The 18257-nt window shown below is 43.8% G+C and overlaps 1 protein-coding gene across 11 annotated transcripts in view; it reads left to right on the top strand.

The window, feature by feature from the left end:
- The window catches only part of ASB15 (ankyrin repeat and SOCS box containing 15), a 62530-nt gene that overhangs the window by 7592 nt on the left and 36681 nt on the right, over positions 1–18257 (top strand). For 8 of the 11 annotated variants that reach the window (XR_008444413.1, XR_008444414.1, XR_008444412.1 and 5 more), the window contains exons 2-5: positions 10224–10357; positions 14568–14620; positions 14706–14837; positions 15285–15443. The exons of 1 other annotated variant lie outside the window; for it this stretch is intronic. Coding sequence is in view for 1 of the 10 variants with exons in the window: in XM_054023026.1 (XP_053879001.1) it covers positions 10224–10357; positions 14568–14620; positions 14706–14837; positions 15285–15443 (478 nt within the window). In the remaining 9 variants the exon portion in view is untranslated. Of the gene's footprint in view, positions 1–5818; positions 5952–10223; positions 10358–14567; positions 14621–14705; positions 14838–15284; positions 15444–18257 lie in introns of all 11 variants that reach the window. 2 more of the 11 variants (XR_008444419.1, XR_008444418.1) reach the window with 1 other exon arrangement.

Below are 18257 nucleotides of genomic sequence, written 5' to 3'. Positions count from 1 at the left end.
GTTACAAACAGTACCTTTTGCTCTTGGTTCAGCCTGTCAATGGTGTGAAGGGCCTTGGAACATGATTCTGTACCCTGCTGACCAGTTCATCAGATATTCAGCTGGTGTGTGAAATCTTTTTTTAAATAACCTCATTGAAGCCTGGCTCTGAGACACAAAAGCAGGGGGAGGAGACTCCATTAGAATATCCCTGTCTTTTATGAGCTACATAAAGTCTGCTGAGCAGGAAAAAAAAAAGATGTATGTGTCCGTAAAAGCAATTTTTTATTTTTGGAAGTTATTGCTGTCAGTGCTGGCAGTCAAAGCGAAAGATGTGTATGTTTACCTTTAAAGGCAATGGGGCTGTGGTGGTGTTTCACTTGCCTTCAGAGAGCCCACCCTCATGGGTGACAGTGTTGGCCAAGAGCCTTATGTCTGAGCATTGGGAGAGGTGTGAATTCATGCTCAGTGCTAGCGTGATAGTATTGCAAAAGCCTGAAATTGGAGTCCTGCAATGACACTTTTAGCTTCTGAGTCATCTTGACTATATGCTATTATTGATCAGTTTTTGTTTCCTCGGGTCTATCACAATATGATAAATAGTAAAACATTTAGATATGGGATTGCAGCACTTGTATATGATGTTTTAAAATCAATTTTTAGTTTAGTGCTACAATGCAAAACATCCGGTGCATAGATGCCAGGTTAGCACTTCATGTGTGAAGAACTGCTTTAAAAAGTGACCTACAAATCCTTCTGACAAAATTCCAGCCACATTAGCAATATGCTGTATCTTCCCTATGGCCATTCTAGGAAAGGTAGTCAACATAATGCTCATTTAATTTGATTGATTAATTTTTGTGCAGCACTGACAAAAGTAAGGCACTTTGAGAGTGCTAATTGGTAGGAGTGGTAGTTTAAGTTCCATAAATTCTAGTCCCTCTTAGCTAGGCCCCACTAATATAAAGACCAAACATGCCCTAAGCTGTTGATGCCCAAAAAAAAAAAAAAAAAAGGGGGTTGGGGATGAAGAATAAGACGGAGACTATCTGATTGCCCTTATATAAATCCATGGTACACTCACATCTTGAATCTGCATACAGATGTGCTCTCCTCTTCTCAAAAAAGATATACTGGCATTAGAAAAGGTTCAGAGAAGTGCAACTAAAATGATTAGGGGTTTGGAACGGGTCCCATATGAGGAGAGATTAAAGAGGCTAGGACTTTTCACCTTGGAAAAGAGGAGACTAAGGGGGGGATATGATAGAGGTATATAAAATCATGAGTGGTGTGGAGAAAGTGAATAAGGAAAAGTTATTTACTTGTTCCCATAATATAAGAACTAGGGGTCACTAAATGAAATTAATGGGCAGCAGGTTTAAAACAAATAAAAGGAAGTTCTTCTTCACACAGCGCACAGTCAACCTGTGGAACTCCTTGCCTGAGGAGGTTGTGACACAAAGTTGGGGGGTATTGCCAATTCGGAGAAGGATCGGGATATCCTGCAGGGAGACTTGGATGACCTTGTAAATTGGAGTAATAGGATGAAATTTAATAGTAAAAAGTGTAAGGTGATGCATTTAGGGATGACTAACAACAATTTTAGTTATAAGCTGGGGACGCATCGGTTGGAAGTAATGGAGGAGGAGAAGGACCTCGGAGTCCTGGTTGACCGCAGGATGACTATGAGTCGGCAATGTGACATGGCCGTGAAAAAAGCTAATGCGGTCTTGGGATGCATTAGGCGAGGTATATCTAGTAGGGATAAGGAGGTGCTGCTTCCATTATACAGGGCACTGGTGAGACCTCATTTGGAGTATTGTGTGCAGTTCTGGTCTCCCATGTTTAAAAAGGATGAACTCAAACTGGAACGGGTACAGAGAAGGGCCACTAGGATGATCAGAGGAATGGAAAACCTGTCATATGAAAGGAGACTCGAGGAGCTCGGTTTGTTTAGCCTAACCAAAAGAAGGCTGAGAGGGGATATGATTGCTCTCTTTAAGTATATCAGAGGGATAAATACCAGGGAGGGAGAGGAATTATTTCAGCTCAGTACTAATGTGGACACGAGAACGAATGGATATAAACTGGCCGTGGGGAAGTTTAGGCTTGAAATTAGACGAAGGTTTCTAACCATCAGAGGGGTGAAATTTTGGAACAGCCTTCCGAGGGAACCAGTGGGGGCGAAAGACCTCTCTGGCTTTAAGATTAAGCTAGATAAATTTATGGAGGGAATGGTTTGATGGGATAACGTGATTTCAGTCAATTGGTCAACAACGTGCCATCACTGGTAAATAGTATCAATGGTCTGGCTGGAGAATCTTGCCTGCATGCTCGGGGTTCTACTGATCGCCATATTTGGGGTCGGGAAGGAATTTTCCTCCAGGGTAGATTGGCAGAGGCCCTGGAGGTTTTTCGCCTTCCTCCGCAGCATGGGGCAGGGGTCGCTAGCTGGAGGATACTCTGCGACTTGAAGTCTTTAAATCACAGGATTTGGGGACTTCAACAGCTGAGTTAAGGGAAAGGGGGTGGGTCAGCTTTTGTGGCCTTCATCATGCGGGAGTTCAGACTAGATGATCATAATGGTCCCTTCTGACCTTAAAGTCTATGAGTCTATGAAGGCTAGGACTATAACAGGGTTTAAAAGAGAACTAGATAAATTCATGGTGGTTAAGTCCATTAATGGCTATTAGCCAGGATGGGTAAGGAATGGTGTCCCTAGCCTCTGTCAGAGGGTGGGGATGGATGGCAGGAGAGAAATCACTTGATCATTACCTGTTAGGTTAACTCCCTCTGGGGCACCTGGCATTGGCCACTGTTGGTAGACAGGATATTGGGCTGGATGGACCTTTGGTCTGACTCAGTATGGCCATTCTTCTGTTGTTATGCTCTTACGTCACATCAGTCACAGAGATCTTGATGGAACACAGAGCTGGCCTTTAGAGAGTTAGGTAGGTACATTTATTTGGTATACTGTTTTATTTTGCAAAGTATTTAATATTTACATTTTGTTCCTTTTAAGATGTAAAATACCACATTTTAAACTTTGCAAAACTGAAGAATATAGTAAAAAGGGAATTTACCTGACGCCCTGCAGAAGGACAATTTTGCAATTGTTATTTACTGACAGGGTTTATTATTTGATGTGATATCACTAGCAAAATGCATGCTAAAGGATCAGAGTGAGAGCTGGAACAGTGTCGACACTAGACATAAGCAGCCTAAGCAATTGCTTAGAGGCCCAAGCATCTCAAGGGGACCCCCCATTAATGATTAGTATGTGTTGGGGGGGTGAGGGAGGGCCCAAAATATTCCTGCTTAGGGCCCCTAATGGGCTAGCACCAGCACTAAGCTGGAAAGCTAGATAGGGTGAATTCAAACTTGTGACTATAGTTAAAAGATGCAGTAGATCCCATTATTGATCCACTGAGACAGACGACTGCCTCTCCCCCCTCACACACACTTTGGTAACAGTCACTTAGAGCCTAACCCTGAGAAGTGTTGAACACTGCACTGACTTGTGTAAAGGCATTGTGAATGTCCATCTCCTCTCAGGACTGCAAAAGTAATGCAGAAACTTAAAATTCATAGTATAGTTATTCAGACCATCCAGTGATACAGATTGGCAATGAATAAAGCAAAAGGTCTGGATGTGCTTCCGGCTGCATCTTGTCTGTGGCACAAATTATGAGGGGTTGTGGACAAGGGGTACTGCCCCCCACCCCAGGATGACCACCTTTTCAAAAGGCAAAAGTGGGATACATGCAGGATCCCTGCCCCCCTCTGTGGCCCCACTGCTGCCCCTCACCTTCCCCTGAGGTCCCGCCCCCTGCCCCTCCTCTTCCCCCAAGCTCCTGCCCCTTCTCTTGGAGCCCAGGCTGCTATGGGGAGCCCCAGACCCTCCACCTGCCCTGGGAAGGGGGTTGCGGTGCCCAAGAGCAGACCCTGGCCCATGTTCCTGCTCCCCGGGGTGTGCCGCTATGGGCAGGTGGAGGGTCCAGGGCTCCCTACAGCGGCCTGGGCTCCCGGACAGCTCTTATTACTGCCCGGCTCCTGCTTCTGGCCTGGCTGCAGGGGGCAAGAGGAGGAGCGTGGGGGCTCTCATGGCAAGGGGGGAGTAAGGCCCACCTCAGCCCCCCCCACATACACTGGGAAGAGGATGGCACCATCCCTGAGCCTCAGCCAGGTGCAAAGCAGCGCCACAAGGAATCTAGGACAAATGCTGTCCTAGAGTCACTCAGCCCGGTACTGGGACTTGTACTCTGCATTTTGGGACTGTCCTGCCCAATTTGAGACAGGTGGTCACCCTCCCCTCCCCCACAATGGTTTTGCACTTGCTCACAGTTCCATAGCATGCAATGGGTGGGGGGTGAAGGCATGATCCAACCTCTTTTAAGCAGTGGTCCCATATTAAATCAGTGTGGTGGCTGCCACAGTGTCACTCCTGCCACATGGTTACAATACCACTCACTGAAATTTGACCCAGCCGCCCCTCCATACGGGGCAGCTGCATCAAATTTCAATGAGTGGCATAGTGGCCTGGCACACAGGGTCAGAACGTCACTGAAATGTGGCCTGGCCAACCCTCTGTCCAAATGGAAGGGCGACCGAGTCAAATGGTGCCATGACCTGGCACATAGGGAGTCTTTTCCTGTATGGCAGAGTGCAGCTGAGTCCGCCAAGAGCTAACTGCTTGCAGCACCAGCTCGTGCACTATGTAGGTAAGAGAGACGGAAGGTTCCCCAGCTGAGGGAGACCCACGTTGTAAAAGGAAGGGGGGCTGAATGAGTGAGGACTGGAATGGGGTCGCTACTGTGGGTGGTGGAGACCAAAAGTTGCATCCCCTCGTTCCCCACAAGATAATCTGAATTGTGGCCACTGCATCTTGTGTTTATTAATGATACAAGGTCATTCTGATGTTTTTCGGTACAATAGGGTCTTGTATAGTTCATAAATATTATATATTATGCACAAGGACTAAACTAACTGGTGCTTAAATTTAGTCAAATACTGTTACATTAATCATTATGGCACTTGTGTAAGCTTTGAGTATTAATGTATGACATGTGATCATAAATAGAGCTAGTCAAATTATTCACTGTGAATAATTTATTGGAATGAATTTAGCCCCTTTTGTGTTTGTGAATTATTCACAAATTGGTCATTACTTTTACTATTTTTATTTGTTTTTGGCAATTGTTCATGAATAGCTTATGAAAACAAATTTTGGGTTATAGATATTCATGAATGGGTGACACTGAGTGTTTGCTATTCATTATTCATGCGGTAGGACTGGCCATATAAGTCACACATTCCCTGATTGGATGACCTAAATTTTATAAACAGGAGGAGTCTCTTTTTATTGTTCACAAATTATCCATGAATATTTGTTTGTAACTGTCAAATCTATTGTGTGAGTAATAAAAAGAGCTTGTCCAAACGACATCAGCAGTACTCCTATTTCAGATAATGCTGACAGTGGGTTTTTTTCCATCATTTTTGCAAATAAAAAATTATTTACTCAAATTTTCATGAATTAGCAGAAAAAAGTGCTTGTGAACACTAGTTTTTATTCTCAAGAATATTCACAAAATATTTATATGATTTATTTGCCCATCTCTAATCATAGGGCCAAATTCTGATACCTTTGCTCACACAGAATAGTACTTTACTCCACAAGCAGTCTCATTTATTTAAATGCAGTTACTCTTAGGGCTTATCTACATGGCTAGCCAAGGTGAGACTCTACAGCTCACCAGCTTGCTGCACAGTAAAATCCAGTAAAAAAAGCACACATGCATAATTAATAAGCTGTGCATATTTTTAATTTTTTGTACAGAAAAAAGCTTCTGCCGGAAAGTTGCTGCAGTTCCACCTTCCAGGGGGTGCTGTGACACTAGAACAGAGCAGCAGCTCCCAGCCGGCTAGGAAAGAGAAAGAGCCTACCTACTTCACAGCGCCTGTCGGGCCAGGTCAGGAGACAGGGGATATGGGGAGACAGACAGTTTAGGGCTGCTGGGAGGTCAGACAGTGGCTCATAAGGGCTAGTGAGGGGAGGACAGACTGGGGCAGCGGATGAATGGGAGTGGAGGCACAAGGCTACAGGGGGAAGTGAGGTGCAGGGCCACATGGGGACAGGGGAAGGGGTGCAGGGCCACATGGGGACAGGGAGATGACTAAGTGGGGGACACAGAGACACATGGGGATAGAGGGAGGGTGCAGGGCCACATAGGGAAAGAAGGGTGGCTGAGTGGGGCACAGAGACACATGGAGAGGGGGTGTAGGGCCACATGGGGATGGGGGGAGTGGGTGTCTGAGTGGGAGTGGAGGGATACATGTGGATGGGGGTGCAAGAAGACATGGGGGTGCAGGGACACATGGGGATAGGAACAGATGTGCCTGACTGAATGGGAGAGGCTGGGGTCAGCCAGGATCTGCATGGGGGAAGCTCCCTAGCAATCCCTCCCAGCCCTCCCAAAAGCCTGTTTCATACTTTTCCCACCCATACCCAACAACCCTCCAAGTTCACACCTAGGCTCCTTCCCAGCAATTACTTCCCTCTCCCTCAGTCCTCCATTACCCCTGACTCCCTCAAGCCTTTACACTTCTTCTGAGGGGTGTAGGAAATATGGTTCTGTATTGTAGTTTAAATGAATTATTACTGAGAGTTCTGTATTAATATGCCTAGTAAGGAATCTATTTGTCAAAAAAAATTCCTAAATATTTTTTGTTGTCTGTATTGTAACAGACATACTTACTGACAGGTATTTTGAAATAAATGACCAAAAATAATTGAAACTTGTGTGATTATATTGTGTTATTTTGACAAATAAAATATGTAGAATTTTGCAGGATTTGAAAATGTGCACAGAATTTACAAACGTAGAATTATGTACAAAAAATAAGTGAATTCAAAAATAAAACAATATAAAACTTTAGAGCCTACAACTCCACTCAGTCCTATTTCTTGTTCAGCCAATCGCTCAGACAAACAAGTTTGTTTACATTTGCAGGAGCTAATGCTGCCCGCTTCTTATTCACAATGTCACCTGAAAGTGAGAACAGGCGTTCTCATTGCACTGTTGTAGCCGGTGTCGCAAGATATTTACATGCCAGATGTGCTAAAGATTCCTACATCCCTTCATGCTTCAACCACCATTCCAGACGATGTGATCATGCTGATGATGGGTTCTGCTCGATAACAATCCAAAGCAGTGCAGACCAATGCATGTTCATTTTCATAATCTGAATCATATGCCAGCAGCAGAAGGTTGATTTTCTTTTTTGTTGGTTCGGGTTCTGTAGTTTCCACATCGTAGTGTTGCTTTTTTAAGACTTCTGAAAGCAGGAGCCACACCTCATCCTTCTCAGATTTTAGAAGGCACTTCAGATTCTTAAACCTTGGGTAGCTATAGCTATCTTTAGAAATCTCACATTGGTACCTTCTTTGTGTTTTGTCAAATCTGCAGCAAAAGTGTTCTTAAAATGAACATGTGCTGAGTCATCATCCGAGCTTACTATAACATGAAATATATGGCAGAATGCGGGTAAAATAGAGCCAGAGACATACAATTCTCCCCCAATGAGTTCAGTCACAAATTTAATGAACGCATTATTTTTTTAACGAGTGTCATCAGCATGGAAGCATGTCCTCTGGAATGGTGGCTGAAGCATGAAGGGGCATATGAATGTTTAGCATATCTGGCATGTAAATATCCTGTAATGCTGGCTACAAAAGTCCCATGCGAATGCCTGTTCTCACTTTCTGATGACGTTGTTAGGATATAGATATTTAGGCCTGTTTATAAAGGCCTATACTTTAAGAATTTAGGTGTATTTTTATTACTTAGCTAGTTATAGAGGTATAAAAGAAAGAATTAAAATTACTGTCTGTCTGTGAAAGTGCCTTTTTGTACTGTGACAGTCTGAGGCTTTGTTTTTAGGCTAAGTAAGGCCTTTGGCTAAGCAGCAGAGGCAGCCATAAGCTAAGAAGTGAACAGTCACATTTTTACATTTCAAACTGGTTACATGGAAATAAGGTGCTATTGGGCTGTTAGGAATACAATTTTGTCCTGGTATTTTTATTACCTTTAGAGAAAGGAAATAGCCTAGAACATTTAAAAGGAAATTTAGTTTAATAATTTTTTGTCTGGTAAAAACTTACTTATTAATAGACACAGCTGAAAAACCCTTAGGTTTGTATAAATGTAGTTGTAAAATTCTTACTGTTTTGTATGTTTATTTGCATGGTCTTTGGTTGGTTTTGTAATTGTTTTTGTTTGCTGTATAATTAATTTTGTTGGGTGTAAACCAATTAAGGTGGTAAAATATAATTGGTTAAATAATTATGTTACAGTATGTTAGAATTGGTTAGTTAAATTTTAGTAAAATAATTGGTTAAGGTATAGCTAAGCAAAACTCAAGTTTTACTATATAGTTTGCAGTCAATCAGGAAGTAAGGGTGGGAATGGAAACAGGGAATGGAAGTGGGGAAATTGGAATCATGTTTTGCTAAGGGAACATGGGAACAGGGAATGGGGGTGGGAAAATTGGGATTATGTTTTGTTAAGGGGGGAAATGGGAACAGGAAATGGGAACAGAAACAGGAACATAGGCAAGGCTCTGTAGTGTCAGAGCTGGGAAGGGAGACACTAAAAAAGGAAACTAAAATCATGCTTGCTAAAAGTTCACCCCAATAAACATCAAATTGTTTGCGCCTTTAAACTTCGGGTATTGTTGCTCTCTGTTCATGCAAAAAGGACCAGGAAAGTAAGAGAGTAAAAAAATAAGCCCCTTAACATCTTGGTGCCATGACTCGGATGCATCGCATCGGATAGGTGAGTGGCAGCCTGTAAGTCCCCCTCCCCAACAGTCTGCGCAGCTGCTTGGAGCGGGTATAGCGAACTCTCGTAATGGTAGTTGCGGGTTCTGGCAAACCAGAGTAAAAATTTTTTAGAATAAATGAATAAGGAAGAACCAGGCCCATACCAGGTGCAGGGGTCAGCCTGGGATGAGATTAAAAAGGAAACGGAGGAAGTGTTAGGCGACCCAGAGGGATGGGGAGTGGCTGAGAAGCCCATCCTCCTTTGGTATATGGGTAGTGGAAGAAGGTCCCTGCCCACTGGGACTAAATGCCTTCCAGGGAAAGAAGGCACTTCAGTCCACTTGTAAAAGGTTTAAAGTAAGAGCAGCATTATGGAAAGCTGCCAGTAATCTTTCAAGTTTGGTGCTGTTTCAGCAAGGGCTGCTGAAGGGTTGTAAATTAGTTAGGGGTGGTTAAAAATAATTTGGCACAACAGGGTTTAAAGTCAAAAGCAGAGTTAACAGACCACCTTTAGAGACAGGAGCTGGGACTTGGTCCTGGGGGAGTGGAGAAAAAAAAAAAAGGTTTCAAAGGGGGGAATGGGAACAGGGAATGGGGGTGGGAAAATTGGGATCATGGTTTGTTAAGGGGGGAAATGGGAACAGGAAATGGGAACAGAAACTTCGGGTATTGTTGCTCTCTGTTCACGCAAAAAGGACCAGGAAAGTAAGAGGGTAAAAAAATAAGCCCCCTAGCAGTTGTAAATAAGAAGTGGGCAGCATTATCTCCCGTAAATGTAAACAATCTTGTTGGTCTTAGCGATTGGCTGAACAAGAAGTAGGACTGAGTGGTCTTGTAGGCTCTAAAGTTCTGTGTTGTTTTGTTTTTGAGTGCAGTTACCAAACAAAAAAAATCTACATTTATAAGTTGCACTTTCATGATAAAGAGATTGCACTACCGTACTTGTAGGAGGTGAATTGAAAAATACTGTTTCTTTTGTTTATCACTTTTACAGTGCAAATATTTGTAATAAAAATAATAATATAAAGTGAGTAGTGTACACTTCGTATTCTGTGTTGTAATTGAAATCAATATTTGAAAATGTAGAGAAACATCCAAAATATTTAATAAATTTGAATTCGTATTCTATTGTTTAACAATGTGATTAACACTGTGATTAATTGTGATTAATTTTTAATTGCGATTAATTTTTTTGAGTTAATCACTTGAGTTAACTGCAATTAATTGACAGCCCTAATTTAAACTGAAAACAAGGTGCTTAGCTATGATGTAGTAGTGTCTACATAGGATGTTACTGTGCTGCAAGCTGATGCATTCAAATTCTGGACTGCTACATAGTGTCTTGCCATGAATACAAGCCCTCAGACTGAAGTATCTGGCCCCTCACAGTACATTTTTCTATTTTTTTTCTTGACAACAGCTCAACCTTTCATATAAGATGATGGAAGGAAATGAGGATTCTATTGAAGACCATCTCACTGCTTATGCAATTCAGCTTAGTATTCAAGAATCAATTGAAGCCAGCCAACCAACAACTTCCCATTACCATGAAAGGTACTTTAGTAAGTCAGAAAACACATACATGTGATGAGAAAATAGCAAATTCTTTAAGTGTTCTCGACAGTTGAAATTAAAAATTTCTTTATGTCATCCTAGCATTTTAGTTTTAGTTTGGCTATTATCTGTGTTTGTGTTTACACCCAGGCCCTGTATGAAGACATGACTGAATACAGCAAACATAACATAACTGTCTTCATTAGTTACATGCTAGTAAATAATCCTCTTTTTGAAGTAAATGGACGATGCTTTGTTTGTACTCTCTGGGTATGTGTGATGGGTTGCCCCCGCCCTCTGGGGTGCCACCTGATGTATTGGGGTACCACTGAGCCCTCCTGTTCCACCAGCCTGGGCTCCCTTACACTGTCCTGCTGAGCCAGGCCCTCAAGCAGCACACACACAGGTAGGGACACACCCAGCTGTAGAAAGATACAGACACTGAAATAAGCACTGTATGGGGGAGGCTTCAGCTAGGGAATTGCCCAGTACTCAAGTGCACACCCCCTCTGAAGTGTAAACCCAAAATTGTATTGTCTTATGCTGCACAGAGAACGATACTAAAAAACTGGTTACAAGTAGTAGTTTCTCACCCTAAATGTTATTTTAGATAGATTGCAGAGGTTCTTGCAGGCAAACTGCTCTTGCTTGTAGCTTAAAACTCCAGGTATTTCTTTCACAGGCCAGACACCTTCCCAGCCTGGTCTCAGTCCTTCCCCCCACCCTTTGTCTTTGTTTCTTAGATGTTCAAAGCAGTCATCAGTGAAGAACGAACACTGATTATGTCCCTCCCTGGCCTTAAATAGGTTTTACATATGGCGGGAATCCTTTGTTTTTCAGTGTGGTTCTCCCCACCCCACCCCACAGTGGAAAAATACTGGTATTCTTTCATGGAGTCCAGTACCAGATAACATGATTACATGACCCTGCAGTGTCAAAGCAGCCATGATTCAAGGGCTGTTTGTAGCATCTCAGGAAGGTGGGAGATTTGCATCTTCAAAGACCTATTTTTCTCCCTAATGGTCCATTGACTTGTCCCCAGCTAGCCAGCCAGACTGATTGCATTCTGTCTGGTGGGCATTGCCCAATTGCAAATACTTTTGTAGTACAGATGTATAGTCAATATTCCTAACTTTAGATACAAAAATGAGACATGCATACAAATAGGATAATCATATTCAGCAAATCATAACCTTTCCAATGATACCTCATGCCTTATCTTGCACTAAACATATAGTTATTCTTTAATCATATTATAACAATATATCTATGAAGAATATGTGGTGTAGTGTCACAGTACTTCTACACTGCAATGTAAGCTCAGGGTTAGTAGAACTTGAGTTAGCAGACCTGGAGTTTGTTAACCTAGTGCTTGAGCATCTACACTCATTTGTAGCCCCAGGTTAGGAATTGTTGAACCGTGGGTCCCAACCTGCGGCTTCAGCATCTACATTGCATTATGCAGGTCCAAGTCCAACCACCAATATCCCAGACTTCCTAATGCCCTCTCAAAATGTGACTGCTCTGGCCCTTTGTTTGTGGTGCAAGCATGGGAAAACTGGACTGTCCACCAAACTTGTCTGTCCAGAGGATAAAGTCAGTCAGCCATGGGATTGTGGAATACTTCTGGTGGACTCCCAGACCACAAGTCCAGTAGTGCTGTGTCTACACTGCAAAGCAATAGGGCTTGAACCCTGGGTGACTCAGGTCATGTCTACACTTACCGGGGATTGATGCTGCTATGATCGATGCAGCGGAGGTCGATTTAGTGGATCTAGTGAAGACCCACTAAATCAATCGCAGAGTGCTCTCCAGTTGACTCCAGTACTCCACCAGAATGAAAGGAGTTAGGTACGATGATGTGAGAGCATCTCCCGTTGACGCAGCGCGGTGTCGACACCGCTGTAAGTCGACCTAAACTACGTCGACTCCACCTACGTTATTCATGTCGCTGGAGGAGCGTAACTTAGGTCGACTTACCCCAGTAGACAAGATCTGAGACTCAGACCTTCCACCCCACTGGGGTCCTGGGCCCGGGTCCTGGATTAGTGCGGTGTGTGTGTAGATGGAAGGGGGTTTAGGCTTGAGCCTGAGTTCAAATCCTGGGATTACATTACAATGTAGGCATACCCTAAGTATTCTATAGTTATAACCACATTTAAAAGGCTTTCTGGGGAGAATGCTGGCCAGTGTGCAGAAAATGGTGTAGCAGCCACACTGACACATGTATATTCTGTAAAAGAAACGTTAGGCCTTGATGGAGCACAGATTTATGCATATGACTAACTTTATGATGTAAGTCCCATTGATTTCAGGGTTGTGTCCTTAATGTGCATTCAGAATCCAGAGCTAAGAAGCTCAATGCAAAATACGTGTCTGTGTTGGTGGGAAGAAAAGGAAGAGCTCTGTGCAAGGACTATTGGGCATAAGCCCAAATGTGTAGAACACACCTCTGACTCATAGATTCCACCTTATAGCAGAGGTCTTGCAGAGCGGCCTGTGCCGGGTAGTCGGAAGAGCCAGAATACAGGCAGACAACTTCTGCCTCATGCCTCCATCACACACTATGGATCTTCTGATGGATAATTGTGCAATGACTGCCAACATTTCACCCAATTACAGTAATTCAAGAAATTGTATTTAACTATCTGATTTCATAGCACTTCCACTCAGAAAATTCTCACTGAAGTCAATGGGAATTACCCACACAGAGGAACTGCAGGATTGGACCCTAAAACAGCAAAACTGTGGTACAGTTTTATTTGTTTTTAAATTGTGAAAAACAAAATTATTGAGTTTTGAATTAGACATGGTTAGTATTTTTAAAATCATTAATATATATTAGCATAGATTGTTTTCTGTTTGAACCAACTGCCCTCAGATATGACATGTAGCATTTCTGTTGTAGATGTTGAGTAAAATTTTCAAATGTGCCTAAATGATTTAGGAGCCTACAGGTCCCATGGACTTTCAATGAGACTTTGGTTTCTAAGTACCTACATTATTTGTGAAAATTGGTCTTCATTTTCTAAGTCACTAAGATGCTTTCGAAAATGTTACCTGTTAGCTACCTCTATTGATGAAACAAAACTTGGCTTTAATGGGAGTTGTATGGCAAAAACCCCACTATACGTTTCTGATCACTATAAATTGAAGGACTTTTTGTAAAATGCTGTACAGTATTTGAAAATGAAGGCAAAGGCAGACAAGTGTTAACCGCCCAATTCAATTTATGACTTTGATCCTATAATGGGATCAATTTTATTCTGAGAAAGTAAAGGTCCACGTGTGGTTCCTATTTCCTATTGCAAGATCAGAGCCTATTTCTTCACTGAAGACTGTCAAACAGTGCCACTGTCCATTTTCATCTATGATTTGGCTGATTCCTACTATTATGCTGTTGTACTTGTTGTCATAGTATCTCAGGCTCCTGGCAGCCATTGGCATTTTTACCACCGTATCACATAGATCTGCTCTGAATAGGTTTAAATGACATTGTTAAAAATGTTGGCAACTGTGTCTATACATTGGAACTGTATTATGTTAGCTGCAGAGGGAAACTTCAGAAAAAAGGCTAGCATAGACACAACCAAACAGACCTATCACTGGCTTGAGGCAGAGCCCAGGCAATGAGTGGGGGGGCATGTAAAAATAAAAAAAAAATAATAATGGAGATATCCCATCTCCTAGAACTGGAAGGGACCTTGAAAGGTCATCGAGTCCAGCCCCCTGCCTTCACTAGCAGGACCAAGTACTGATTTTGCCCCAGATCCCCAAGTGGCCCCCTCAAGGATTGAACTCACAACCCTGGGTTTAGCAGGCCAATGCTCAAACCACTGAGCTATCCCTCCCCCCCGGGGTCATGTGCCACCCCGAGATTTGCTGCTTGGCTTGTACTGAGCATGCTCACATGAACTAAGCAGGCTCAGTAACACTGCTGAAGCCGGCTGTCCCCACTCCTACTATTGGCAAGTCTGGGTCATCTTTGGCCTGAAGCCTGGGGTCCAGAGTCTGTTCAAATTGTTATCCTGTATCTAACATTCTTGAGTGCTCTGTCAGGTCACATAGTGAATCAGGATTTGTAACGAGGTGATATAAACCTAAAGTTGAAAACCAGTGGAAACAGGTGATTAAAACCACTAAAAACTGTGCTTTCATGTAATGTATCTATATTGTGTATACTTGATATCTTTTGTCATCCCTTCAACAGATTTGTACCACCCAGTGATCAAAATAGGAAACTTATAACAGCCATAAGACAAGGTACAAATATTGAAATAAAATATTCACTGTGCAAAGCACTGAGCTTGTCCTATTTTTTTCAGATATGCACTATTTTTTGTTTCAGGCCAAGTATTTGATCTTCAGAACTATGTGAAACATAAGTATGCTTTGGATGAAGCTGATGAAAGAGGTTGGTTTCCACTTCATGAGGCTGCAGCTCAGCCAATTCAGCAAATACTTGAAATCATTCTGGATGGTGAGTGAGCTCAAGACACCCCACGGGGCTATGAGATTGGAAAGATACAAGACAAGGAGCAATAAATAGACTCAATAACTGCAAAATGTATGAGAAAACCCTCCTCTGTTTCATGGCTTCGTCAGTCACATGGGCCAAATTCTCTGCTGGTGTAAATTGGCACAGCTCTGTTGACTTCAGTGAAGCTCCACCTATGTACACCGGCAGAGAGGTTGGTCGGTTTTGAATGACTTTGTTCAGAAAACTACAATTATTCAGAGAAGAGCTGCATGATCTAATCACTGACTACAATGGTCAACCATTGTGGCAGGACTAACTAGTAAGTCAACGTTTAAAATAGTTGTAAATTCATTTTCATGCAGGTATTTATCAACATGGCATTTGTGTTATGTCCTAGGTGCTTGTCATTTTAATTTTGTATTTTGTTTTCTACTTTCTGAACTCTAGCATCTTATAAATCAATGTGGGAATACAAAACATGTGATGGAGAAACACCGTTAACTTTGGCAGCAAAAGCTGGTTTTGTGGAAAATGTAAGAACATTATTGGAAAAGGGTGTTTGGCCTAATACCACAAACAATAAAGGAGAAACTCCTCTTCTCATTGGTAATTGCTTCCTTTCTATGAATTAAACCAACATGAATAGCAGAGTTTTCAGTGTTCTAAACTATTCTATCTAGTTCCTGCATTCCCCTAAGCTAACCATAACAAGAGGATCTGGGGCCTGCTCCTGCAAACCCTTCTTCATGTGACTAGTCCTTACTCACTTGACTATTCCAATTGGCTAAAATGGCTTAGTTGCTATTCAATTTTTAGAGGGAAAATAAAAATGGATTATGCTTCCATCAAATAATGTTAATTTTGCTTGAGTAAATTTTCAGGGTTAATTGTTGACTTTCTGGTACCTATGGGTATGTCTACACTGCAATGTAAGCCCAGCATTCGAACTCAAATTCAAGTCTGACTAGGGTGACCAGATCAGCAGTCCAAAATATCGGGACGGGGAGGGGGGTGGGGAAAAAAGGGGGGGGCAGAGAAAAAAAAAAAAGCGTTTAAAAGGGGCCGGGGGCATTAGCAGGCCCGGCCCCGTGCACTGCCCTCCCCGCGGAGTCTCCTGCCCCCCGGCCCGCCACGGGCATATGCGGCACGCGGTGGATCTGGGCGGGGGCAGCGTAGAGCGGGCAGGAGCCGGGTGGGCGGCAGGGGCCGAATCCCCGCTGCTGCCAGGGAGCCCCGCGCCTCTCCCGCCCGCTCGCTGCTGCGGCTCCTTCCCGGTGGGACACGCCTCCCGTCGCCCCGGCCACATGCGGCGCGCGTCCCCTGCGCCTACTCTCCCTCCCGCCAGAAGGAGCAGCTGGACGTGTGCCGCATGTGGCCGGGGGGTGCGTCCCGCCGGAAAGGAGCCGCAGCCGCGAGCGGGAGGGAGAGGCGCAGGGCTCCCTGGCAGCAGCAGGGATTCAGCCCACGCTGCCCAACCGGCCCCTGCCCGCTCCACGCTGCCCCCTCCCGGACCCACCGCACTACCCCGCGGGCTGCAGGGCTGGAGCAGCCTCCAGGCTGCGCTCCCAGCCCCGGGTGCAGCGGCCCGGGCAGGAGCCCTCTGTTGCGGCGGGGGGCTCAAAGCTGAGCCCCCAGTCTCCTTCCTTTGCCAGCCCCCCTTTGTCCGCCGGGTGCCCGGGTGCCGGAGCTGACTCACCAGCTCCAGGCACCGCTGCCACCCCCTCCCTCCCAGGCTTACTCTGCCATGCTGCAAGCCTGGGAGGGAGGAGGAATGCTGCGTGGTTGGGGAAGAGGCGGGGCCATGGCGGGGATTTGGGGAGGGAGCCAATGGGGGAAGGGGGGGCGGAGTGCAACATTTCTTTTTTGTCCAGTGTCCCGACCAAACATCGGTCGGGACGCGGGACAAAGAAGCAAAAATCGGGACAGTCCCGATAAAATCAGACGTCTGGTCACCCTAAGTCTGACCCCCCTTCCATCTACACACAAATTGTGCTAATGCAGGGCTCAGACTCAGGGTTCCAGGACCCCACAGGGGTGGAGGGTCTGAGGCTGAGTCAAGCTGGGATTCAGGTTCAAGCCCTGTTGCTTTGTAATGTAGATGTTGCCCCACTGGATTCATGCTCTGGGAGTATGCAAAAAATATTTCACAATCCCACGGGCCAACTTTCTTTGTCCTCTGGACAGACAAATTTGGTGAACAGTCAAGTTTTCCCATGCTTGCACCATGAACAAAGGGCTACAGGGGCTACATTTTGAGAGGGTGCTAGGAAGTCTGGGATATGGATGGTAGGATTTAGCCCTGCATAATGTAGTGTAGAAACTGAAGCCCCAGATTGGGACCCATGGTTCAATTCCTAACCTGGGGTTACAAATGACTACAGGCACTCAAGCCTTAGGTTAACAAATCCAGAGTCTGCTCACTCAAATTCTACTAATCCTGCCGTGTAGACATATGAGTCTGATCCCTCAGTCTTGAAATCTGTGAGAGCTTTGTTATCGACTGAAGTGGGTGCAGGAGGAGACCCTGCATGATGTTGTAGGTGCATGTTTCAGAAGTGGTCATGTTAGGTTTCTTCCCACTGTAATTAATTTATGTCCTTAGAGTTATAAACATCAGACAAAAGGTAGGTGAAAATAATGAAAGAAATATATTCTTAAATTGAACTAATGGAATTTGGACTAAGAAAGTACAAGGAACACAGTTATAAAAAGGAGTTGATCTATACGCTAAACAGAAGGAATACTTTTGTACATTCAGGAAAAGTAATTAGGAGTGTGACGGGTTGGGTCACAGAGACCCCCTTGGGCCTGCCACCTGATGTGCTGAGACTACCTCTGAGCCTGTTTTTCCTGCCAGCTTGGGACTTCCGTACCCTGTCTTGTTGAGCCAGACACTTTAGCCTGCTACAAACACAGACCCAGGTCTGAACCACATCCCCCAAAAGCTGCAGACTTAACTGAAAACGGCTTAGAAAGTGCTCCTGTCTCTAGCACCCAGATCCCCAGTTCCCAATGAGATCCAAACCCCAAATAAATCCATTTTACTCGGTATAAAGCGTATACAGGGTAAACTCATAAATTGTCCACCCTCTATAACTGATAGAGAGATATGAACAGCTGTTTGCTCCCCCAGGAATTAATTACTTACTCTGGGTCAATTAATAAGTAAAAGTGATTTTATTAAATATAAAAAGTAGGATTTAAGTGGTTCCAAGTAATAACAGATAGAACAGAGTAAGATACCAAGCAAAATCAAATAAAATACGCAAGTCTAAAGTAGATTATAAACTTTCTAATAATACCTTACAAGAGACCTTTTGCATGAAACATACTTCAGTTATATTATAGTCACACTCATTAGCACATTTTTATAAAATCATATGGAGTGCAACATCACAAGGAGTCCTCTTTCTTTAAGAA

This window comes from Malaclemys terrapin, chromosome 1, assembly GCF_027887155.1.
Source record: "Malaclemys terrapin pileata isolate rMalTer1 chromosome 1, rMalTer1.hap1, whole genome shotgun sequence".
Classification (NCBI taxonomy): domain Eukaryota; kingdom Metazoa; phylum Chordata; order Testudines; family Emydidae; genus Malaclemys; species Malaclemys terrapin.
This window is presented reverse-complemented; position numbering and strand designations above follow the sequence as displayed.